Source organism: Sciurus carolinensis, chromosome 7 (assembly GCF_902686445.1).
Source record: "Sciurus carolinensis chromosome 7, mSciCar1.2, whole genome shotgun sequence".
Lineage (NCBI taxonomy): Eukaryota > Metazoa > Chordata > Mammalia > Rodentia > Sciuridae > Sciurus > Sciurus carolinensis.
In genome coordinates, this window is record NC_062219.1 from 36,846,065 (window position 1) to 36,871,629 (window position 25,565).

The 25,565-nt window shown below is 34.2% G+C and overlaps 1 protein-coding gene across 2 annotated transcripts in view; it reads left to right on the forward strand.

Annotated features, from left to right (window-relative positions):
* The window catches only part of Themis (thymocyte selection associated), a 196,467-nt gene that overhangs the window by 19,657 nt on the left and 151,245 nt on the right, over positions 1 to 25,565 (forward strand). For both annotated transcript variants that reach the window (XM_047558600.1, XM_047558601.1), the window contains exon 2: positions 23,668 to 23,826. In XM_047558600.1, the coding sequence (XP_047414556.1) occupies positions 23,668 to 23,826 (159 nt within the window). The remainder of the gene's footprint in view (positions 1 to 23,667; positions 23,827 to 25,565) is intronic.

Here is a 25,565-nt window from a genome sequence, read left to right on the forward strand (position 1 = left end):
ATGAGAGTAGAGTATATTTTGAAATATTATACATACGTGGAGTGTAACTTCCCATTCTTGTGGTTGTACGTGATGTGGGTTACACTGGTTGTGTATTCATATATGAACATAGGAAAGTTATATCAGATTCATTCTACTGTATTTCCTATTCCTATCCCCCTCCCTCTCCTTCATTCCCCTTTGTCTAATGCAATGGATTTCTATTCTTCCTCCCTACCCTCTTCTTGTGAGTTAGCAGACATTTGGCCTTTGGTTTTTTGGGATTGGCTTATTTCACTTAGCATGATCAACTCCAGTTCCATCCATTTATTGGCAAATGCCATAATTTCATTCTTCTTTATGACTGAGTAATATTCCATTGTGTATATGTACCACATTTTCTTTATCCATTTATCTATTGAAGGGCACCTAGGTTGGTTCCATAGCTTAGCTATTGTGAATTGAGATACTATAAACGTTGATGTGACCACATCACTATAGTATGCTGATTTTAAGTACTTTGTGTATAAGCTGGGGAGTGGGAGAGCTGGGTCAATTGGTGGTTCCATTGCAAGTTTTCTGAGGAATCTCCATGATGTTTTCCAAACTGGCTGCACCAATTTGCAGTCCCAACAGCAATGCATGAGTGTACCTTTCCCCCCCACATCCTCACCAACATTTTTTACTTGTCTTCTTGATAATTACCATTCTGACTGGAGTGAGATGAAATCTCAGTGTAGTTTTAATTTGCATTTCTCTAATTGCTAGTGATGTTGAACATTTATTATGTATTTGTTGACCTATTGTATTCCTTCTTCTGTGAAGTGTCTGTTCATTTCCTTTGCACTTTTATTCATTGGTTTATTTGTTTTTTGTTTGTTTGTTTGTTTGTTTGTTGTTAAGGTTTTTGAGTTCTTTGTATATCCTGGAGATTAATGCTCTATCTGAGGTGCAGGTGGCAAAGATTTTCTCCATTCTGTAGGCTCTCTCTTCACGTTACTGATTGTTTCCTTTGCTCTGAAGAAGCATTTTAGTTTGATACCATCCCATTTATTGATTCTTGATTTTACTTCTTGCGCTTTAGGAATTTCATTGAGGAATCTGGTTCCTAAGTTGACGTGTGGGAGAGTTGGGCCTACTTTTTCTTCTAGTAGGCACAGGGTCTCTGGCCTAAAAACTGGGTCCTTGATCCACTTCGAGTTCAGTTTTGTGCAAGGTGAGAAAGAGGGGTTTAATTTCATTCTGCTACATATGAATTTCCAGTTTTCCCAGCACCATTTGTTGAAGAGGTTATCTTTTCTCCAATGTATGTTTATGGTGCCTTTTTCTAGTATGAGTTAACTGTATTTTTGTGGGTTGGTCTCTGTGTCTTCTATTCTGTACTATTAGTCTTCATGTGTGTTTTCGTGCCAATAAAATGCCATTTTTGTTACTATAGCTCTGTAGTATAGTTTAAGGTCTGGTTGTGATGCCTCCTGTTTCACTTTTCTTGCTGAGGATTATTGCTTTGCCTATTCTGGGCCTCTTGCTTTTCCAAGCGAATTTCATGATTGCTTTTTCTATTTCTATAAAGAATGTCATTGGAATTTTAATAGGAATTGCATTAAATCTGTATATTGCTTTTGGTAGTATGGACATTTTGACAATAGTAATTCTGCCTCTCTAAGAACATGGGAGATCTTCTAAGGTCTTCTTTAATTTTTTTCTTTGGTGCTCTGTAGTTTTCATTGTAGAAGTCTTTCACCTCTTTTGTTAGATTGACCCCCAAATATTTAATTTTTTGAGGTTATTATGAATGGAATAGGTTTCCTGATTTCCTTTTCATTTGATTCATCACTGATATATAGGAACCCAACTTATTTATGGGTATTAATTTATATCCTGCAACTTTGCTGAATTCTAGAATTCATGAGTTCTAGAAATTTTCTGGTAGCATTTTTTGGGTCTTCTAAATATAGAATCATGTCATTGGCAAATTGGGATAGTTTGAGCTCTTTCCTATTCATATTTCTTTAGATTCTTTCTTTCGTCTATTTGCTCTGGCTAGTATTAAGGACTATGTTGAACAGAAGTGGTGAAAGAGGGCATCCCTGTCTTGTTCTGGTTTTTAGGGGGAGTGCTTTCAATTTTTCTCCATTTAGAATGATGTTGGCTTTGGGTTTAATGTATATAGCTTTTACAATGTGGAGGTGTGTTCCTACTATCTCTAGATTTTCTAGAGTTTTGAACATGAATGGGTGCTGTATTTTGTGAAATATTTTTTCTTCATCTATTGAGATAATCATATGATTCTTTTCTTTAAGGTCTATTGATGAAGTCACAAATTGTATATAATCATGCCATTCACTCATTAATAAAAAGGATCATAAAAATTTTTATATTAATGAGAGCATCAATTATTTTTCTTAATGAAACTTAAACATAAAGAAACATTTTGTTAAATCAGTAATAAAATGTTCAACAATATCTGTTTATTCAGCTGGTATTCTTTAAGTGGATTCCTGATACTCATAGTATGATGAATTTAGAGCAATAAAGATCTAGAAATCATCATGGTCCTGACTCTGAAAGTATTCAAGGCCATCTTTGTAAAGTCAGACTTAATAGTTACAAAAACATTTCAAGATATGCTATACATTAAGGTTTGTTCAACAGGTTGGATGACAACTGGATTGATATTGTTTCTGTTAACTATTAATTAGACCATCTGAATTTTCACATGATATACCTAAGGGGAATTTCCCTTTTCATTATAGAAATTATATTTTATAAAAGACTTTTTTCCTCCCTAAATTGACAATTAACAAATTAGATCTTATTGTAATACATGCTTTAAAGCTTAAATTAAATGTTTTAATTTATTGAAGATAGAAGCAAGAATAGAAATTTTAATTTCTACTTTTAAAAACATTTTCTTCCTACAAGGAAAAAAATTCATTCTTTTGTGAGTTTTCATTTTTTAAAAAATTAACTGATTCAAATTAACTCTGAAAGATGCCATTCATCTGACAAGTGATCTCTCACATTACATTTTTACTGTTGATTTCATGCTAGTTGCTTTTAAAATTCAAATTGCTTTCCAAAATGAAACAGAATGATTCAAGGAAGCATTGTGTTTAAAAAAAATCATAGGCTCATTGTTCAGTAAAATTCAATCATTCCTATTTATTAAAGTAACCTACTGATTAATTTTAGTTTCATGTTTTTTATTAAAGACAGTTGGAAAAAAATCACACCAGACTTTCTAGATAAAGTGATTATTGTTGCAAACAGACCAGAGTTGATTTGGTCATTTGCCAAATTAATTTAAAAATGAGGTTAATTTTGGCAGATACGGAGAGCCTTCAGTCCTTGGAAATATATGACAGCTATTGGTCTCTTTCCCCACAAATGAATTGGTCTAGTACAATGAAAAAAAAGCCTTAGATCAAATTTTGCCAAATGTGTAAAAGAATATTTTGCAGGCAAGCATAAGATTAGTTATATGACCCTCATGTGAACTTGATGTAGTCTCAGCTATTTGTCCTTTGAAGTTCTTTGACAGTATCTTGCATGAGAAGTTCATTAAAGACTTCAAGAATGTTCAGCGGCAGGATTCAGCTACCCTTCTACTTAGAATCAGATAACAAAATTGCTTTTCATCAGATCCTCTGAACCCTAGCAGTAAATCACGGAGCCCAAATTTGACTCACTAGATTCTCACACACCTCTGCAAGAAGAGGAATGCCCATGTTGTATTTGGAACTAATCAATGTATTTGAGCACCACTAATTTCACGCGTGAAGCAAACTTACTAAAAACCATTGTTACAATGAATGAAATGTGTGTTGATAGGGAATAAGAGTAGGTGATATTTGTGGTGGTTGTGTACTTTTTCCTGCTGACTAGCCATCCTGGGTTTATCTTTCTGGTAAGTGTACTTCAATGTTAACCAGCATTTTCCTTATCTTTTCCCAGGGGTTAAAATATTGAACACATACATGTGCATCTCATTTTCTATGCTGAAATATTTTAAGTAAATTACATACATATTATAATAACCTTAAATATTTATCTCTACACACTCAGATGCTCTACTCTTACTTTTAGTGGAACAGATCTAACCGAAGAGTTAGCTGTGTTGGTTTGGTTTTGTTTTCATCTTATAGTTTTAGCTAACACCTAAATCTATATGCTATTTCAAGTTGATTGATAATGTTTTGACTTTCCTTTATCTATTGGTAATGTGTAGTAATATTTGCAAGCCTATTTAAATTTTGAAATCTACTAGGGAAATTTTTTTTAAATTACATATAACTGGCTTCTACATCTACAATCTAATTGAGAAAATTGGGAACCCGTATTTTACAAATCTTCCCTATTCATTCTGAGGCAGCCTATCTGAAAACAGTTGTTTAAGAGGAGCTAGATAGGACCTTCTCTGCCTAAAGATGACCATTTGACATGGGAAACAATGTATCAAGAACTAAGATCTGTATGTCCTTTGCAATATTCCATATCAATGAATCTTGGTACCACCTCATCTTTGTACCCCAACATCTGAATCTGTTAGTCAGTTCGGTCTTATTTTTCTACTGATTTTTTTCTTTTCATCCACTCCTGTAGGTCAATTTTGATATTGGAAGCTGTCTCCCTACCTGAGTGCTTTTTCATGCCTGAATCTCCCTAGAACAATCTCATTGCCCCTAGTGTCTTTTGCCACTCTGAAAGAAAGCAGCTCTTAGGAAAACTTTCTCAGAATAATACATTATTGCCTGCATTTCAAATCAATGTTCCGTCAGTTCTTTCTATCCATTGACTTTTTTATCATATCAAATCATCTTAGAAAGACAATGGATGTCAGATAATCCTTTAACAAATTTTTTTTATGGTTTCACATACACACATGCTTATTCCTTTATTAGTCAGATAATGGAAGCCATTGATAAATGGAGGAACTAATTTAGACTGAACATTTATGATTCTGTTTTGTCAAGACAAAAGAATTTTGAGGACAATCTGATATTCTCTCAGCTGACTGAATCTTTCCAGCCATATGAACCATAGTGAGAAGAGAAGGAAAGTTTGCTTGGACAGCAACCCTTAACCCATTAGAATTCCCTAAACCCTATATCTCTTGTACAGATACACAGGAAAGCTTTGTTATTTAAAGGGGGGCCGTTTTGTATCTTTTCCCCTGGACATTAAACCTCTAACCGCACTTTAATACCTTTAGGAAGAATTAAGAAAATATTTGTAGAAAAGTCAAAGTGACTGCGTAGGACCCCAAAAGTTTCCTTAAATTTTCCAAAAGACCATTGTCCTTTAACAAATTTTAATTTGTGTAATTCTGAAAAGTGATATTTTTATTCTCTGGAATGCCCTTTCCATTAATATTAATAATCAGTCATTGAGATTGACCCATTTTGGCTATAATCACATATCAACTACTACATATGTAGATTTTCTTGTGCTTAGAAAAGGAAGTTCTTTAGTTTTATGTTTCAGTTCATAATCCATTTTGGTCATATTTGTAAGTATATGGTGAGGTTTAGTACTAGGTAAATTATTATTTTTGTTTTATGAATATCCAATTTTTCTCCCATTCTTATTTGTTTTGTTTTTGTTTAAAAACTTATCTTTCCTGAATTGAATTACTTTTGCGACTATGTAAAAAATCAGATGGGCTTGTTTCTGTTTTTTTTAGGTAGTATTTCTAAAATGTATGTTATCTATTCCTCTGCCAGTATCACACAGTCTTGATTATTTTAGTTAAATAACATTTTGAGTTTAGATAGTTTGATTCTCCTCTTCCCCACTAACCCCAGGTACCAGCAATTAAACCCAAGACTTTTGCACATGCTAGACAAGCCCTCTTCCACTGAACTATATTCCTAACCATTTTAAATTATTTAATTTTGAGATAGAATTTTGGTAAGTTGCCCAGGCTGGTCTTGAACTTGCGATCCTCCTGCCTCAGCCTTCCAAGTTGCTGGGAATACAGGCTTGTGCCATGGTACTCAGCTGATTCTCCACTCCTTTATTTTTTTCAAAATGATTTAGCATTCCTTGTCTTTACATATTCACTTTAGAATAATCTTGTCTACATCTACAACAAAAATCTTGCTGAAATTTAACAAGAATTACATTTACCTATACATCAATTTAGGGAAAATTGACATCTCTACCATGATGAAATTTCCAATCCGTGAACATGATATGTCTTTCCATTTAATTTTTTAGCATTGACATTGTTTAGTTTTTTTCATACACTTTCTATACATGTTTTGTTATATGTACAGCTAAATACCATTTGAGCAATGATACATGATATTTTAAATTATGGTGTTCACATGTTCATAGTCAGTGATAGAAAATAAAACATATTTTAGTATGTTAATTGAGTAATCTGTAACTTTGGTAGACTTACATAATAGTTCTAGGAATTCTTTTGATTCTTGGAGATTTTCTGTGTAGTCGATTATATCACTTGCAAATAGGGACATATTTTTTCCCCAGGTTATAAGTCTTTTCTTTTCCATTCTTGTGTTTCTACACTAGCTAAAACTTTTAGGAATATGTTGAATAAGTAATTAAGGTGGATATACTTCACTTGTTCCCAATCTTAAGGAAAATGTATTCAGTTTTTTACCATCAAGTAAAATTATAGCTTTGAGTGTTCTTTTTTTTTTCTTTTTAATATGTAACTTTTATTTGAGGAAGTTCCCTGTATTCTTAGTTTTTCAGACAGGTTCCTATTATTATTTTGAAGAGCTATTTATTTTTTTTCAAAATGTTTAATGTTTTAGTTGGGATGTTCACATGCCTTTTCTTCTCTGGCCTGTTAGTACAGTGATGGCATTTATTGCTTTATGGTGCTTGAATCAACCACTTTGTATCTCTAGGATAAGCCACCATTGGTCATGGTGTATAATTATTTTTATATGGTGTATAATTATTTTTATATATAGCTGAATTCTAGTTGCTAATATTTTGTGAAGAATTTGTGTCTATATTAGTGAAGAATATTGGTTTATAGTTTTCTTTTTTGCGCTCTCATTTTGGTATGATGGTAATACTAGCTTTACCAACTAAATTGGTTATTTTCCCTCTTCTATTTTTTGGAATGAATTATATAGACTTGGTAATGAAATTTCCTCAAAAATTTGATAGAATTTTCCAGGGAAATAATCAGGACCTGGAGATTTTTTTTTTTTTTTTGATTAGGGGGAGTTATAAAATTATGAATTCAGTTTCCTTAATAGTTGTAGGACTGGAAAAATTACATGTCCCATATTGGTGAGATTTGTTTTTTTTTTTTTTTTTTTTGAGAAATAGATTCATTTTACCTAAATTGGCAAATTATGTAAGTAAAGTTATCATCCTTCTGATGTCTTGTGGATCTGTAAGATATCCTGTTTCGATACTCTTTTGATCATTTGCCTTCTCATCTTTTCTTTCAGAGTTGCTAGTGACTTATCAATTTTCTTTATGGTTTCAAAGAATCTTCTGTTTACTACAGTGATTTTCTCTATTGTTTTTCTGTTTCTCTGAACAGTGTCTTCACATAGAAATTTAGATCATTGATTTGAGACTTTTGTTCTTTTCTAAAACAAGCATTTAGTGCTAAAAATTTCATTGTCAAAACTATCTTGGTTGTGTCACACAAATTTGGATAAGTTGTATTTTCATTTTCATTTAGTTCAGTATATATAACTATTTATCTTTTCCTGTAATTTCCTTTTGGCTCACAGATTATGTGGAAGTATGCTGTTTGGCCTTCAAGTGTATGGAGAATTTCCTCTTTTCTCTGTTACTGATTTCTAGTTCAATTTATTGTGGTCATAGAAGAGCATGATATGATTCTTTTAACTTTCCTGAAGTCTGTTTCATGGCACAGTGCATCGCAGCTTATGTCCTTGTGGGCGCTTGAAACATTGTGCATTCTGCTGCTGTTAGGTAAAGTGTTCTATTAATGGAGATTAGATGCTGTAATTGTCAGTGTTGTAGAATTCTCAGTGTGCTTGCGGATAATTTGTCTAGTTCTTCTATCAGTTGTTGAGAGAGGGATGTTGAAGTTTCCAGCTGTGATTGTGGATTTGTGTATTTCACATTTTGGTTATAATGGTTTGTTTCACATATTTTTCAGCTCTGTGGGTTAGCAAATACCTGTTGAGTATCACCATATATCCTTGGTGAATTGACCTATTTATGTTTTTGTAATGAATCTTTCTACATAAGTTTTTGGGCTCTAATATTTACTTTATCTGATATTAATATTTTCTTTTCTAATTTCTCTGACAAATATTTGCATGATATATCTTTTTCCACCCACTTTTTTAAATCTAAAATTTACATTTGAAGTGAACCTCTTTTAGATAGCATACATTTGGGTTTATGTATGTGTGTGTATATATATATATATATATATATATATATATATGGGTTTTATATATATATATATATTTGTTTTTATGTATATTTTAATCTACTCTGCCAATCAATCTTATTTTGTGAATTTAGGTCATATGCACTTAATGTAAATATTGATATGGTGGACCTTGGTCTGCCATTTTATGTTCAGTTTTCTGTTTGTTTTTTGTTTTTTTTTGTCTTTAACACTGTTCTCTCAGGGGACCTTGTGTACTGCCTCATTACTGCCAGATGAGTTAGAAATACAGGTTTCTCCTTCAGCCTATGTGACAACTAACCAGGAGAGGATCTCTTTACTGCTGAGATGGTTGAGAGTCCAGCTCCTCACTGTGACATGACCCTGGGAGGGAAATGGAAGTACATTACTCCTGTTCCCAACAGAGCTTCTCCTCACCACACGTGGAAGGGAGGTGTCCAAGTCTTGATTCTTCATCAGACATGCTGTGATCCCCAGTGCAAAGGAAAAAGGACACATAGCACTTTTGGGTGGGGATGAAGTCCAGGCCCTCCACTTGGTTTCCCTAGTAGGATTGGGGTACTTGTTGCTGCTTCTGTAAGATGAAAGCCCCAGCTGTCAACTCTCCCTTTTCTGATACCACCCAAGCAAAAGCCTGGGGGAATGTCTTATTACAGGCTGGCAGGGCCTCTATTTGGCCTCTACTTGGCTCTTACTGGCAGGGGTTGACATACAGCCAGTTTCTTCTGTGTTACTTGGCTGGAATGGAGTAGTTCATGGTATAAAGACTTCTGTCTTATAGACTGCTCCTTTCCTGGTCTTTTGGCTAGAGAGAATAGGCTTTTTTGCTGAGGCTTTTTTGTTTATACCCATTGGCATTTTTAGGTTTCCAGTTTCTTCAGCTTCAAATCTGGACTGTCCAAGAGTAGGAAAATGCATACCTATTCCATTTTCCCAAAAATGAAAGTCCCAGATAATTGAGTTTAAAGTAAATATGATACAGGTGTACATTCTCAGAGCCCAGAAGCCCAGACCCTTTTTCCTAGTATCATGCAATTTTCCTTCAAGTAATTATATTTTGCAAACATATATTTGTATGATTATTTCATTAAAATATTTTCTTAAAATATATTAAAAATCTCATGAAAATTGACAACATATATCACTTGCTCACCAATATATCAATCTTATGTATAATTGTCCTTTTGTTTGGAACATACCATGTATTTAATTAATTTGCTGAATACATAAAAACAAAGTAAGTCAATAAATGAACAAATTAAGTGTCAAGGATCCTCTATAAATAGCTATAGATTTTTATCCTTGCTTGGATAACAGTTACTTCTCTGCCAATTTCCACATGAAAGAAAACAGCTTATCTTTTGCATTAGGAATGTTCCTGAACTATTCCTCCTAACCCTTTACCATATGGCAGATACAAATACACAATGAATATTTGTTCAGCACCCTAGTTAAACAGACAAGGCAACATGTAGCCAGGGGTCACTAGCCTAAGCTACCTTTCATTCCAGAATCACCTAATCTGATCACTTCAAGGAATGAGGAGTTTAATAGGTTAGACACATGTAACCCATGTGTCCAACATGGTTATGTGGCATACTGGGATTCTCAGGCAGAAGTTCAAGAAGCACTGACCTTGAATATATCTTTATTCCCAATCCAAATCCATTGTCTCGGGTTTCTATGTTCTCTTCCTTGATGTTCCCTTCTTAGAATGATTAATGAGGAAATATCAACTTTCAGTAAGGAAAACCCCACCCCATCTGTTTTAGGCAACTTTTTATACTGAAAGGCCTGACAAGAACAATTTTAGGGGAGGAAACGTTTATTTAGAGGTTTACAGTTTCAGAGGTCTCAGTCGGGGCTCAAGGTGAGGCAGAACATCATGGCAGAAGAGTGTGGTCAAGGGAAGCAACTCACATGCTCATCAGGAAGCAGAGAGAGGGGTTCTACTTGCCAGATACAAAATGTATACCCCAAAGGCACACCCCCCTATGATGGACCTCCTCCAGCCATACCCTACCCACCTTCAGGTGCCACTCAGTTAATCCTGTCAAGGGATTAATTCACTTATTGGGTTAACGATCTCATAACCCAATCATTTCTCCTCAGAATCTTCTTGCATAATTTCACACAAGAGATTTTGGGGGACCCCTCACATCTAAACCATAATGCCATCCATAGGAGATAGTGTCCTTCATCTTGATCACAACAATCATACCAACACACAAAAGTATAAAACTATACTGGATTATTCAGTCTTAGAAGTAAAAACCATAGTAATAATATGTGCTGATACTAAGCCCTAAATAGATGTCATGTGTCGGGGCTGTGCACTTAAGATTAACTTACTTGAGCCTCAAAACAACTATCTGGGGCTGGGGAGATAGCTCAGTCGGTAGAGTGCTTGCCTTGTAAGCACAAGGCCCTGGGTTCGATCCCCAGCACCCCAAAAAACAAAAACAAAAAAACAAAAAAACAACTATCTGAAGTCATATTATCCTCATATGAAAAGTAAGGGATAAGGCATATCCCTATTTAACCAATGAAGAAGTGGCTTTGGTTATACATCCATCGACTGGAGATTACGGTTTTGAACTTGACACTAGAGAAAGCATTATTTTTTTCTTTTCTATTTTCATTTGTTTGTTTTTTAGTGCTAGGGTTGAACTCCAAGACTTCATGCATAGTTAACACAAGCACTACTACAGAGCTACACCCCTACCCTCCAACCACGAAAGCAATTTATATTGGCAACTTTTTCCTAGTTAAATGCCTAAGAATGAATGGAGAGAGAAAGGTAGGTGTGTGTGTGTGTGTGTGTGAGAGAGAGAGAGAGAGAGAGAGAGAGAGAGAGAGAGAGGGAGACAGAGAGAGATCTATTCCCTCAATACAGATAGCAATCAGTTCTGAAATTTCATTTTGCAGTTTCAACCTCAGCAACAGACTTCCTGTCTTTGGTGTTTGAAATAAAAATACACATTTATCTTTCCATAATACAATGTAAGATTTTACAGGCACAGTGCAATCTAACTTAAATAATATAACATATTTCCTTTACACAGTTAACTGTCCTTGAACTATACCTGCTCTTCACCTTGGTTGTAACAATGTCAACTAAAGACAAGATTGCTCTGCTCTCTTGAAGCTTAATGTGGCCTCTCAATTATGTTTCAGTCATTGAGTTGAGATGGCGTTTGATGTGTGAGATTTCTGTTGCGCACCACTAAAATGAAAGGAATGTTTCCTCTTCTTCTCCATCTCTCTCACTAGCTGAAACTTAGATGTTATGGTAGGAGCTTGAACAGTCATTTAAGAGCATAAAAGATGGAAAACCTGGTGAGGAGATCAGAATAGCAACCTAAGTAAAACAGACCCTGTGAAGATTCCATGTAAACCTTGACTACTTAGGACCAGGTTGTTACCTGAGAGAGGAAAATAAACTTTCTTGTTTAAGTAACTTATATTTGGGGATGTGTTTCATCAGCAGAATGAGGGTTCTCGGGTGGATTCATGACCAACTCTTCCATGCACTATTTTGTATCCCAAAGAAGCAAGCATAAAAGTTAACACAGGGAAATCACTTGGCTAAACCCATCGACCTTCAAGTCAATTGTTCTCTCAGAGTTTTCTGAAGACTGGCAATGAGTTATGTAACTTAGACAGTTCTTAGACTTTTTTACCCTAGAAAAAAGAAGCAGTTATCAGAAAATAGTGATCATACCTCCTTTTCTAAAGTACAGAAAACCATTTTTTTTTGGTTACTAACAATACTATTAATGATTGAAAAAAAATCTTAATTGTATCCAAAGCTCTTTCTACCTGGTATTCATTTTTGTTAGTTTGTTTGATATTGTTCTTTATATATTTGTGTGTACCTTCTTCTCCAGCTACTTAGAACATATGCCTTTTAAGAAAAGAGATTCTTTGCTTTTTTTTTTTTTTTTAATATCTTTAGATAGTACCTGGTTTGGTGCTCTGGATTAGATAATATTAGATTCTCAATGGGTGATAGAAACTATTTAATAAAAAAGTGAATATTGAGAATTATTTAATACTATGCATGTCAGTTTAATTTGTTATGAAATTTTCTACATTATTTTTAAAACTTTATAGAAACATAGGAAAAATGAGCTCTTGGAATGCACTTTTGAATTTTATTGTAGTTTTAAATTTCTCAGTGACTCCTTTGAACATAAAATGGAAAAAAAGTCATTACTCCAAAAATATTGAAATTCTATGTATTTTAAATTTAATGTGACTAAAAAATCCTTACCAAAAAGAGAGGTAGAACTGAAAAAAAACCTATTAAGTGGCATAACTCTATAATAATTTTAGTTAGTGTTTATTTTAGAATTTAACCATTGAAAAACTCTATAAAGCAAAATGATAAGATACAATAGGTAGATAACTCATAATGAACATTGTACTTTATAGAAGGACACAAGAATACTTAGTATATTTCTAGGATAAGCTAGATCTTTAATATTCTATTATCTTTGAGTTAAAGAAAATCTTCAATAAGTCAGAAAACAAAGGAAGGGAAGTCAGTGTAAAATTTTTCAAAAAAGAGAGATACAGGGGACAACATCTACAGTATAAATTCAGTGTGATATTTTACAAATGTAAGGAGAGTGAATTTCAAAACCATGCAGACCAAATATAGCCATTGGAGACTTCCTTTCTATTTTCAAGTCTCTTCCGGGAATCTAGGAACTTACTCTCTGTTATAAATTACTAGGCATATACAGAGGAGGATGCAAATGCTGCACAACTAATATGAAATTGATAAAGTAACATTTTCACCAAGTGAAAAACTTTACTCCTATATAAACATAAAATGAATGTGTGAAAGATTTTAACTCATTAAAAAAGAGAATCAGTGAAATATTAAAACCAGTTCAGGGGTGAGGTAGTATCTCAGTGGTAGATGTCATGTTTAGCATGTATAAGACCCTGAGCTTGATCCTCAGCAATGCACACACACACACACACACACACACATACACATACACACACAAATACAACCAGAAATACTAAAATGAATTTACAGTATATTCAACCCTGATTATCAGCCATAATCATGTAATGTTTAGGGTTATTTTTTCTATAAGATATAACTCAATTTTATATCTACTAGAAAAATATTGCAATGGAAAATAATTATCTGCATTATTATGGATAAGAATAATTTACATTTCTATTCATTTTCTATAAAGCAATATAATTTCATCCAAAGATATATATCTCTGTAGACTATAACAATTCCCCAGAGTGTAGTAGGCAATATTTAACTCTCCTCTGAAAGAACATACAACAATCTTTTTGCCCTTTCCAAACCCTAGACAGTATAGACAGTATTTTTTTTTTTTCCTGATAAGCTAAAGGAAAGTTTCGAGACATAGTACTCAATAGGGTTAACTGAGTAAGCTTTGGGTGTTTCAGCTTTCATTGTTCCAAAGAAAAAACTGACCTTTGGCCTCCTTGGACATATCCTAGAAGCTCTTAGAACATCCTGCCTGATAAGAATGCCTTAATATAAACTCTATCTTAGGTCACTACAGATAGTTTATTTTAGCAATGTGATTTATGGTGAATGCCTGTTTTTGTTTGTCTGAGGTCCTGGGGCACATTGTACTAGTTTTACCTTGGAGAGGGACCTGGATATTGAGTAGTTAAGGTTAATCAGATGGGTCACCCATGCCTGTGTGACTAATAATAAAGTCCCTGAACAGTAAGGGTCAGGTGAGCTTCCCTAGTTGGCAGTAGTTTGACATGCTGCTTACCATCATTGCTTAGAGAATTATGCTCTGTGTACATGATTCTCCTGAGAGAGGACAACTGATAATTATTCCTAGACTTAACCCTATGTGTATGTTTCCTTTGTTCATTTTAATCTGTATCCTTTCTCTGTAGTAAGTTGTGATCATGAGTATAACAGCTTTTCTGACTTCGATGAGTTCTTGTAGTAAATCATCTAACCTGAAGATGGATGTGGTTGCCTCTGATACATATCCGTAGACATTATTTTGCTGGACATTCGGGTAACTGTTGAAGAAGGACTTCAATAGACAGAACTGAGAAGCTGAGAAACTGGGCTTGTTTCTTCAGGTTGATTTAAAGTTTAGTTGAATAGTCTTCAGCAATAGCATCCTAAAGTTGATCATACAGAACGCTTAGTCATTTAGAAATGCATTTCTCCACATGGCCTCTCCAAATCAGGCCAAGGAGTTTTCTCCAGGACAACTCTCCATTGAACTTACCTTTCTCTTTCCCTGGTGTTCTCCCAGAAGATAGGCTGGGAATCTTCTATTCCCTTTCCTGCAAAACAAAAATTCTTTGACCTTCATCCTCTGAACCTGACTTTTACCTCTTTAAATCATAAACACTTTGTAAACTTATAGCTTTGATTTGCAAAACATTTTTTTTCTGATGTAACACAAAGAACAATTTTGGAACAAAATACAGTGCATTTGTCATTTTTCTCTTTGTAGTTAGAAGAAAGTTCTGATTTTCTATGTGGGAAATTCCTTCATGCACCAGATCCCTCTTGGTTTAAAATCTACTATATGGTAATTGTCTTCCGTTATTTAATTCTTATATTCATAAAGAAAGATTTTTGCAATGATGCTACTTTTTTTTCCTTCTAATAAAACCTATCTTTTTCAAGACTGCTATTTCCCTAAGTATTCAAAAATTCTTCAAGTCTGAGAATTAAGCAGTGACTAAAACTTCCATTACCTTCCCTTGGGAAATAATCCTCATGTTTTGACTTTAATAGTAGAAAGTATGCAGGGGAGTTATCCAGCTTTAGATGAGGTTAGTGTTTTTCTAATTTGCTACTCAGTTTTAAGTTATTTTTGCTTTTTATACTATAGGAATTACTTTCACTATTGACTGATCTTCATACAAAGATTTTATTTTCTGGTGTGAAACTTCCTTTGGTCATCCCTGACTGGTACTATCTAGTCTCTCCAAGAACACTTAGGCACATGAGCAGGATACCACATTATAAAACTTCAAGAATACATTTACAACCATGAAAGTTGTGGTTCAAGTAATTTTATAATGGGCATCTACATGGTAAGCCAAGGCCCTGGCTATTCTCCAATTGTTTGTCAGCTCTACTTGTTAGAAAGGACAACTGATGACAACTGTCTTCAAACATTTTAAGGCTTCTATGAAGAAGAGCTAAAATAATTGTGTGTTTTATTCCAAGGGCTAAAATAGTCCTAATGTGTATATCTGAACAGGAATTACATTTAACAAAGTGAATAGGATTTTAACTGTGATAATTGTTCAAAAGTAGCTTACCTTAAAATAAATTCTTTTTTAAATCCTTAAAATAAATGGAATTTCATCAATAAAATGTTCAACTATAGTTTGGACAACCAGTTGGTAAAACTAATAGGAAAGGACTCAGTCACTGTAGCATATTAGTAAGATCATATGGTATTTAAGTTCCTGACACAGAGATCAGTGATTCAACAAATCTTTAGACTTGGTAGAATTTTGCTTAGAGATATAAATAAAGTTTAAAATCATTCTCCAGCTGCCATTGAACTACATAAAGCTGTGATCACTATCAAGTTAGATGTTTTATACCTAAATGCAGACAGTTGCCCCAGAATCTTTCAAAAGATTTCTTTTGAAAAAGACGTGGCAGTAAATTATCACAATTTAAGGATTAAAATCTTTGAAAGTAATATCAGCCAAAGGGACAAAAAAAAGTAAAGTTAAGTCACAGTGCGGGATTGGGATGACAATAATTTATACCTGGTAAACCATCTTTTCGAAAAGTCACCTGGAACTTCATGTTGAAGACAATTATTAGGCCACATCTGCACTTAGATGGAAATACATCATAGATGATTCCTGGTGGCAGAATATACTTCAGGTATTTGCCATCTCTTTCTTGGAGAATACCTGGCATGCTATTTAGGTAAAACTCACAGAATTCAGCTAGGGGCTTTCCCCTGCTTTTGGCTTCAAAACTTAGATACGTAGGTTCAGTAACTCAAACACCCCAGTTCAATTAGGCTCAGGCAGTGACTTGCACAACTCAGATGAGTATAATGTAGAAATCTGAATCTCAAGGTAATAAATCATAATTAGAGCTATTACTATCAGGTTGATTACATTTCTCTCTTTTAGTTAGGATATCCAGACCACTGGTGTCATTGAGATGGAAGATTTAATAACACAGACTAAGTCTTTGTGTATTTGTTTATAACTTTCCTTTTCTCGGTATGTTTGACTTCTACTCTTTCTAATTCTTTGAAACTGCTTTGTCTGTGGTCATATTTTTTTTTAACTTAGTGCATTGAGGAAGGGCTTTCAAACTATGTGTGGTAAAGGCCCAATTTGTTTTCGTCTTCCAATTTATCATGGACAAATACTTCAAAAAAATACAATATAAACGAATCGTAAAAATTAAGTAAAAAAATTAAAGACGCAAAATACCAGAATCATTTTTATTTAATTCAATGGACAGGGTGTCCAACATTTCTATTAAAAAAAAATCTGAATTTTGACTCTGATTTCTAAACTGTAATTCACAAGCAGAATAGTTAATGAAATGCTTTATTAATGTTAATGAACTTAGGGAAGTATATAGCATAGTAAAGCTTTGTTTATTATGTATTTTGTGAACACTTTACAGTGCAATTGAGACCCTGTATAATCAATGCGATCAGTACATTTATATTCATTAAATGGGAAGAGGAGAACAGGTTTATAATTTTAAGTGGCTATAGAGGTCTCCAGTAGATTTACTTAACATTTAATTTATAAAACATAGGCAAGTATATAAAATATGTAAAATGTACTTGAAACTAAGTCCCCCCCTAAAACAGTAAACGAATTTCCAATGCAATTTTGTTCATTTAAGAACAGTTTCTCTTATTTGTGATGTCATTTTGGGTTGACATTTGAATAAAGGTGAGAAGTGTTTGATGGATGAGTCAGAAGATGAAGAACCACTGAATTGTTCCACCATCATAGGCAAATGTTTTGTGGATAGGTAGGAAGGATATTAATTTCATACACCCACATCCTCAATCCATTTGCTTTGATAATTATTGACACAAAGAGCTGCGATGATGACTTCTATCATGACAGCCCCCTGCAAACTCTTAGTACAATTTTTAAAATATATTAATAAATTCTGCCATAAAATAATAATTCTCAGGTTATATATGGAATTGTGACTTGTTTTTCCTATGTCCCTAAAACCTGGTCATCTGAAAGTCATGCGCTTTACTCAGAGTGGTGGAAAAGTTGGATTTTCTGGTTTACAGTCCTACTAGCATTTTGATCTGCCGTTTTAGGTTGTCAAGCTCCGACCTTTCATTTCTCCTCATGTTCAGAGTTTTAAAGACCCACCAACATACACTGCAGTCTCGAGCATATTCCTGTTTTTAGGCTTGTCTTAGATAATACTTAAACCCCCAATTACCAAGAAGAACGTCATTTCCTTAGAGGTTGAGAGGTTTTTGCTTAGTTCTTCCTAGTGAAGGCATCGTTTAGCTTACCACTCCATTCCAGTGTCCCCCCACCCCATACTGATATGTTAGGGTGAAGAAAGAATGACCTTAAAAGATCATTTCTTATCAATGGGCAGGTATGCCCTGAGTGGCATATACATTTTTTATCCAATAAAAAAACTGTTACTATCTACCCATAGTAAAGCAACAAACTTTCTGTTTCACGTCTACTTATTTGTGTACTACACTCAAATATCATGGTCATTTATTTTTCTATGTATTCTTCAGATAATGAGAAAGACTTTGTCTCTACCTTGTAGGGAATGGATACAGTCTCTGTATGGACGACTGGCCATGTAAATGTCTGTTGCAATCATAGTCTCCATTAAACTTCATTACTATAGTGAACTATATAAAATTGAGCATATTTCTTTAATGGTCTCTTAATGGCTTATCAACCATCAAGTTTAGAAATATGGTTCCAATAAAAGAATTTTTGCACTTAAAGGCTCCCTTTTTGGTGCTGCTGATTCTTGATAATTTGTGCTATTCTTAAGCAAAGAATAGTCACATTTATGAGAAGCAAAGAGGTATCTCCAGTAGTAACTCCCATCTAATATGGTTCTGTATACATTATCATATACTATCAAACATACATCACACACATAATTTCCTAACTCCTCCATATTTATCTCAGGTCATCACATGAGCCCCCTCCTCAAGTCTAGCAATATAGAGATAGCAAACTAATAATGGTAAAGTGGCAAACTCAAGAAGTAAATATCATACTACAGAGTCACCTACCCTCAATATTTCTTGCCTAGGATTCGCAAGTGGCCAGCTAATCTCACATGTGTTTGTATCTTTGATAGTAAACACAGCAACTGAAAATAAAACTCACACCAAAATCTTCAGCCGAAAGTGTGTTAAACTGTTGATGGAGAATAACCACTTCTACATTATTGTAAATGATAATTTGCTGTCATTTCACAGTAAAGCAAAGTAATAACATTCATTGGGAATTTACTAAGTGACAAAAACTGATTCTAGCTGTGTGTGTGTGAGTGTAAATGCAGTTAACATGATATCTCTTTACTAGAAACAAATTCCAAAAAATACATAATATTCATGGTCAGAAAATAATATCCTAAGAACAGGTTGTGATAACAACATCTTAAGAGCTATAATAAAAATACATACAAAATGCTGTTAGAGCACCAAGAAGAGAATTAATTCTTATATAGGTGTGGGGATCAAGGACCCTTCGAAGAAGATGAGTATGACCTAGATCTTTAGAGTTGGTTGGACTTTGACAGGTTGAGCAGTTGGTGAAAAAATGAGAGGCTTGATATGGTATGTGGTAGAGTATATTTGAGTAAAGAGGAGAAAACCTCCAAACAAGTAGTTTTCTCCTTCCTGCCTGCCTCATTTTGAGGGGAATAAAATCTATTGAACCAATTGTTTTGGCTGTTCTGATATGATCAGAGCATTGCTTATTTGGATTGTCCAACAAGGGATGAGCTCATAAAAGGATATTAATGTGTCGTTTTTATTGAGCAAAGTAGCATTACAGAGAAGGTGATTTCAAAGGCACGTGGCTCTTTCATTACAGCCTTCAGGGGCAATGTTTGATCACTGAAAGCAGGCTGCTTTGTTCCAGTTTTCTCTGATGTTTGGCATTATCCTGAATACATATGCTCTGACTTGGAAAGAATCAGTCTGTAAAGATGTAAGAGATTCAAGACTTGCATATTCAAAGTACATGTCTTGTGGTTAAAATAAAACAAAAGCCATTTTAATATGTATGTCTATATATACACAAACATGTTTCAGACACACATCTCAGAAAAAATTTAAGAAGCAATTACACATATGTTTATTCTGAGATTTTAAAAATGTCTATTTTTAAAGTACACCATTTTATATTAAAACTGAGGCCAAATGTATTTTAAGAGACATTATATTGGCAATAGCAAAATGCAAGAAACTTTCCAATTTCAGGGATTTGATATTGGCCTTATGTTCTTGTCAGTTGTACTTTAGCCATTAACTTTCTAATGCTGACTATCACTAAGTATTTCTTTATTTAATTGAATTAACAGCTTTCTTGGTTAAAAAAACATTGGGAGTCACAAAACATTAAAAAGAAATGATAAATGTTAACCTAATTTGCATGAGGTTCTTTTTCTTATAAGATGTAAAGAAGTGAATTTATTTACATATTTATTTATTTATTGGAGGATAATGAGACAGACGCTTAAAAAGAGAACTGAAAAGTCAAAAGCTTTTTCTATGGTGACCAAAACTCACAGAATTTTCTCCTCATAGAATTCTGTAGTTTCTCATCTTTGAGAATTAATACAGAATCTCACACAAATTTATCTTTTCATTTTGAATTCTGGTTAAACTTTTGAGAGATGGCATTTCAAGTTAGTCCATTGGCTATACGTAACATTTACAATGAGATGCTCATTGCATTGAAATTAAGTACAATAGACTTCAGCTGAAATTGGAGGATAAAGTATGTTCTGTTTCAGGTGACAAAGAAAAATCTTACCATGCCACTTCTCTATTTAAAAATCCTCCCTTTCCCTCGTCCCCACTAACAGCATCTTTCATCTCAATAACACCAGAGATTTTCTCTGTGTGGCATGTCCTCTTCTTTCTGACTAGTTTTGTAACAATCTCAAAATAGAGACCATTTCAACTATACTTTTGTTGCCTAGACCAGTGCTTTACAAACGTAATGTACTTATAGATCACTTGGGGATCTTGTTAAAAATGCAGGTTCTGATTCAGCAGATCTGGAGTCTGGGTAAGCTCCTAACAAGCTCCCAGGTGACACAGTGGCCCACACTCTGGATAGCAAATGTCTAGAGTACAAATGGCCTGTTATTAAATCGGAATTTGTTCTTGGACCATGAGAAGTGGAAGTGAAGATTCTTTGCCTTTGAGGATGCTTCAGACTTCAAATGGCTCCTTTTTTTTTTTTTTTTTTTTAATTAGAGCATTTTTCTTCTCATTATACATAATAATTGAGTTCATTCTGACAAAATCATACATGCATGGACTTTGATTTCAATCCTCATTCCCCATCCCAACCTCACTTTCCTTCCTCTCCTCTATCTCCCTATTCTCCTTCCTCTACTCATTCTTTTTGCTTGTTTTTTTTTTTTTTTTCCTTTTTTTTGGGGTGCTGAGGATCAAACCCAGGGCCTTGTGCTTACAAGGCAAGCACTCTACCGACTGAACTATCTCCCCAGCCCCCCTTTTTGCTTGTTTTTAAATCTATTTTTTATTGGTACTTTCTATATACACATAAAGGTTAAATTCCCTATGGGACATTTATATGTGAAAATAACGTGATTTTAAGTTCATTCTACATTTCCTCCTCTTTCTTATCCTTCCTCTCTCCCTCTCAATCTCTTTCTTCTACTTCACTGATCTTTCCTATATACTTTTGATTCGAAAGACTTCACAATCTGAACTCCCTCTATGTTCTTCTCTAGTCTCTTTTTTTAACCACTTCCCTTTTTTTACTTTACAGTTTAGACATAACAAACTACTTGAAGTTTCCAGAATGTGTCAGACTCTTTCACATGTCAGAGTCTTTTCAAATACTATTTCCTCTGCCTATCCTAGTATCTTGTGACATCCTTTAAAACCCAGCTCAGCTCTCATCTCCTCCAGGAATTCTCCTGTAATTTCTTCCCCATGTAATTACTTAATTAAACACCTCTGATGTGCTTCCACAATGTCTTCTATTGCCTGTATTACACCTTTCTCATAATCTGTTGCAATCGTTAGCAGTACTTGTCCATTTTCTTCCAAGCAAAGGTTCTGGTGAAGTCGACTGCATTTTATCTGATACCTCCTGCCAATCACAAAACCTGATCCACAGTAGGCTTTTACTAACATTTGCTGACTCAGTGGAGAAGGGAGATTGATAGGTTATAGTCCTGTAATAATACGATGCAACATTTTCTCAAATGAAGTTTGAAATTGAATTGGAAATAATAAAAACTAAATTCACAAAAAGTTAAACACAGGGTAAGTAAAACTTAGGATGGAAAATGTTAGCATGGGATTAATTGACAAATGAGGATCATAGCAACAGTTACTTTAAGTTTATCAGAGGAAATGTCATTGTGGATTTTTTATTGTTTGTTTTCAAGCCTCAGTTTGTTTCACAAAGACTTGAGATTGCTGATAATTGTGTATATTACAGTTAATGAAAGTATGAGAATTTAACTAGTTAAGGAAATAATATGATAAAATAATATGATTAAAAAATGGTGTTGTTGAGGGACAAATACAAACTAGCTTACAAAACTACTCTTCATTAGCTAAGGGGCAGTAATACTGGTGTACTGGAATCATTTCCACTCTGGATGGTGAACCTTTATGGGGCTATTAATAGCTCCCTAGTCCTTTGGTTTCTGGAGGAAATTGTCTAGTGAGGTACTTGGAAAAAGAGCAAGATCAGGACATTAATTTTCTTGGGTTGCCTGGGGCTGGTGGTGCCTCTATGCAAATAGCCCATATGTTAAACTGTCTTAAATTGTTTTAATTTGAGTGTGTCCCTTTACCTGTTGGAACTCCAGTGTAATTGAAGAATTGAACTGTAGAGCTAGAATGAATGCCAGGCTTAATAACTTTAAAGATAACCATTAATGCCATAAAAATATTTTCAAGTTCTACTATATATTAGGCCAGGGTCTATGAAGGAGTATTCAGAAATCAAACAAACCTAAAACTTTGTCCTCATATACTTTAAATTTAGTGTGGTTAAGAGGCTCTCAACTGGTGCTGGGGATATAGGTCAGATGGTAGGGTGCTTGCCTTGCATGTAGAAGGGCCTGAGTTCAATCCCCGGCACCATGAGAAAAAAAAATATGAACCACCTTGAAGGTCAGGAAAAATTAATATCCTATTTAAATAAAGTTTCAGTTGTGCATTAACTTACATCAACCTTTTTACTTCATGATTGTAGTGCAGTAGCATGCCAGAGTCATGGTTTTGGGTTGTTCTTTTTTTGCTGGGGTAGATTGTTCAGCACTACTGCCTCTCCACTTTCCTATTGCTCATTCTCTGGTTATTTCACTGCCCCTTGTCCTTTCATCAGGGGACAAAAAAAAAGAAAAGTGGATGAAAAGCTTAACTTTAGAATCTATGATGAAAGCTTTGTCAGAAAGGAGACTGAAAATCCTGAACTGCAGTGAAGATTCTGTTTATCTGGGCTGGTCTGCCCCCTATTGCCATAAAGGTATTGAAAGTTGTTTTCAGTATATGAAAAACCAACAGATAAAAATGAACTGTCTTATATTCACAATAATGAAGAGGACCAGATCTAACAAATTTGGTGCTTTTCATATAAAGTCCTGGGGTGCAGATCTGTCTTTCGATCTTGGATTGTATTACAATCCTGTTTGCATTACTTACTTAAATCATTGTTGACTTATATGAGCCTAATTTTATGACTCAGCAAAAATAGATCGTAAGTCCCATCAGTGAAAGGCATGTTTGTCGTTTGACCTTGGACAGATGAGCTAAAGGTACTGAGGAAACCACAAATTCAATTTATAATAATGCAAAAACAAGATTGTTTACACTTTGCCCAGTGGATAGAGTGAAAATCTAATATACTTCCTGGTACGTGGTGTACAATTTGCCAAGCTTGATTAAACTCCTGTTTAGTAGGGAACTAAGAGAGGAACTGAGCAAAAACACTTTACATGAGACTTTTTACCCCTACTTTGTCCTTCACTGTTTAATTCCTTTTTAAAATCTGCTTTTACTTTTCTTTCCTTTCAGGCTCTGTTTACGAAATGTTTGGAAATGAATGCTGTTTGTCAACAGGAGAAGTGATTAAAATCACTGGTCTCAAAATTAAGAAGATTATAGCTGAAATTTGTGAGAATATTGAAGGTTGTGTGTCTCCAGAACCATTTGAACTGCCCATGAATTTTCCAGGTATACTACGTTATAACCGCTTCACATTTGTAAAACTATGTTATTAATAGTTATGTACATCTCTAAAAATAATCAACAAGTGGTAGCTTTTTTCCCCTACTCTAGAATTGTTCTTAAAAAAAATAGAATTCATTTAATTCAATCAATTTAAGAACAAATAGAAAGCACTCCATTCTAACAGGTAGCTGTAGAGTATATATAAGCCCATGACTGTGGTTGTGGCCCCATGAATCTTTATTTACAAAACATGTGGCCAGTAGGATTTAGCCTATAATTTGCAGATCTCTGCTCTAGACTAAAATTCCTTCAGAGTCCTTGTCATATGCAACATTATACTTCAGGTACCAAATGCATTTTTTGACACAGAGAAAATGCTCAATAACTGCATGTTGAATAAATAGAGTAGTGGAAGTGAAAACATGGAAGTATTTATGGTATAATGTACTTCATAGTATGATTGAAGTATACCTGGGCTCTATTCGAGGCTTCATAGAGCATCAGACTATAGTTGGTCCTGTTTCAGACATGGATTCTGAAATCAATTTCAATCCCAACTCTGCCACTTTTTAGTTATGTGACCTTGACAAGATATTTTTCCTCCTCTCATGTAGAATGGGATTAGTAATACTATCTATCTCTTGGAGTGTGGGAGGACTAATATTGAAATATATTTACAGGTCTTGGGATGATAGCTAGCATAACATGGGCCACAAAAAAGCATCAGTTTTTGTTACTGTTATTAAGATTATTATTGCTATCATTGAGGAATTCCAGAAAACCTTTTCAGAGAATGCTGTAATTGAGTTGAGGTTTGAAAAATGAAAATAAAGTAGCTGTTATCTAGGAGGGGATTCTTCCAAGTGCTTTCATATCCTATACCTTTCACTTCTAACCTTACCCATTGTTCAAGTCTAACAATTCCCTCCTTATCTCTGTCATGTGCAAGGATGGTTCTAAAAGTTGTCTGCACCTTGGAATCACCTAGGGAGATTTAAAATTCTTGATGATTAGGTCATTTGCATAAGACATTCAATTTTTTTTCACTGGTCACCAAGGTTTTTTAAAGTTCGCAGGGTAACACGAACAGACAGCCAAGGTTGAGAACCACTGCTTTATAAGAAACCTTTCCTAAGTACTCTAATTAGATGTAACAACTCCATTTTTGAACCATTGTTGTTTCGCAAGTCTTAATTATTGTATGCATTGCATTTTGTATGTAATTGAAGTTATCTGCATGCTTGTCTGACACTATCCACCTAATAGATAATAAAGTTGCTGAGGGTTAAAGCTGAATCTTATTTATAGATATGATCTCTACAGTGTTAAGGACAAGATATACATAATAATAATTTACGTAGTTAAAATGACTAAAATTTTCTAGTAGAAAGGGTGTTTTTTATTAGAATAGTGAAAACACTTAACTTTCAGGTAAGGTCTAATCTGGGAAGTTGCTCTTTTGAATAACCCTTTCAGCTTTCAATTGGTCTGATAGTTTTGCATATTTAACAAAAACTTAAAAAAATATGTTTATGAACTAGTTTTATTTTAAGAATCAGGATTAAAATAGAGGGATACAGTGGTGGTGATCAGAGAATGTTTCTTTCCAGAGAGGACCTCTGGGTGATATTGAAAATATTCTCAGATAAAGAAGTAATTCTACATTTGCCACTAGGAAGAATGGTAAAAATAAAGCCATTACTATTTTTAATAAATCTCATCAGCAGCAAAATCTTACTCTA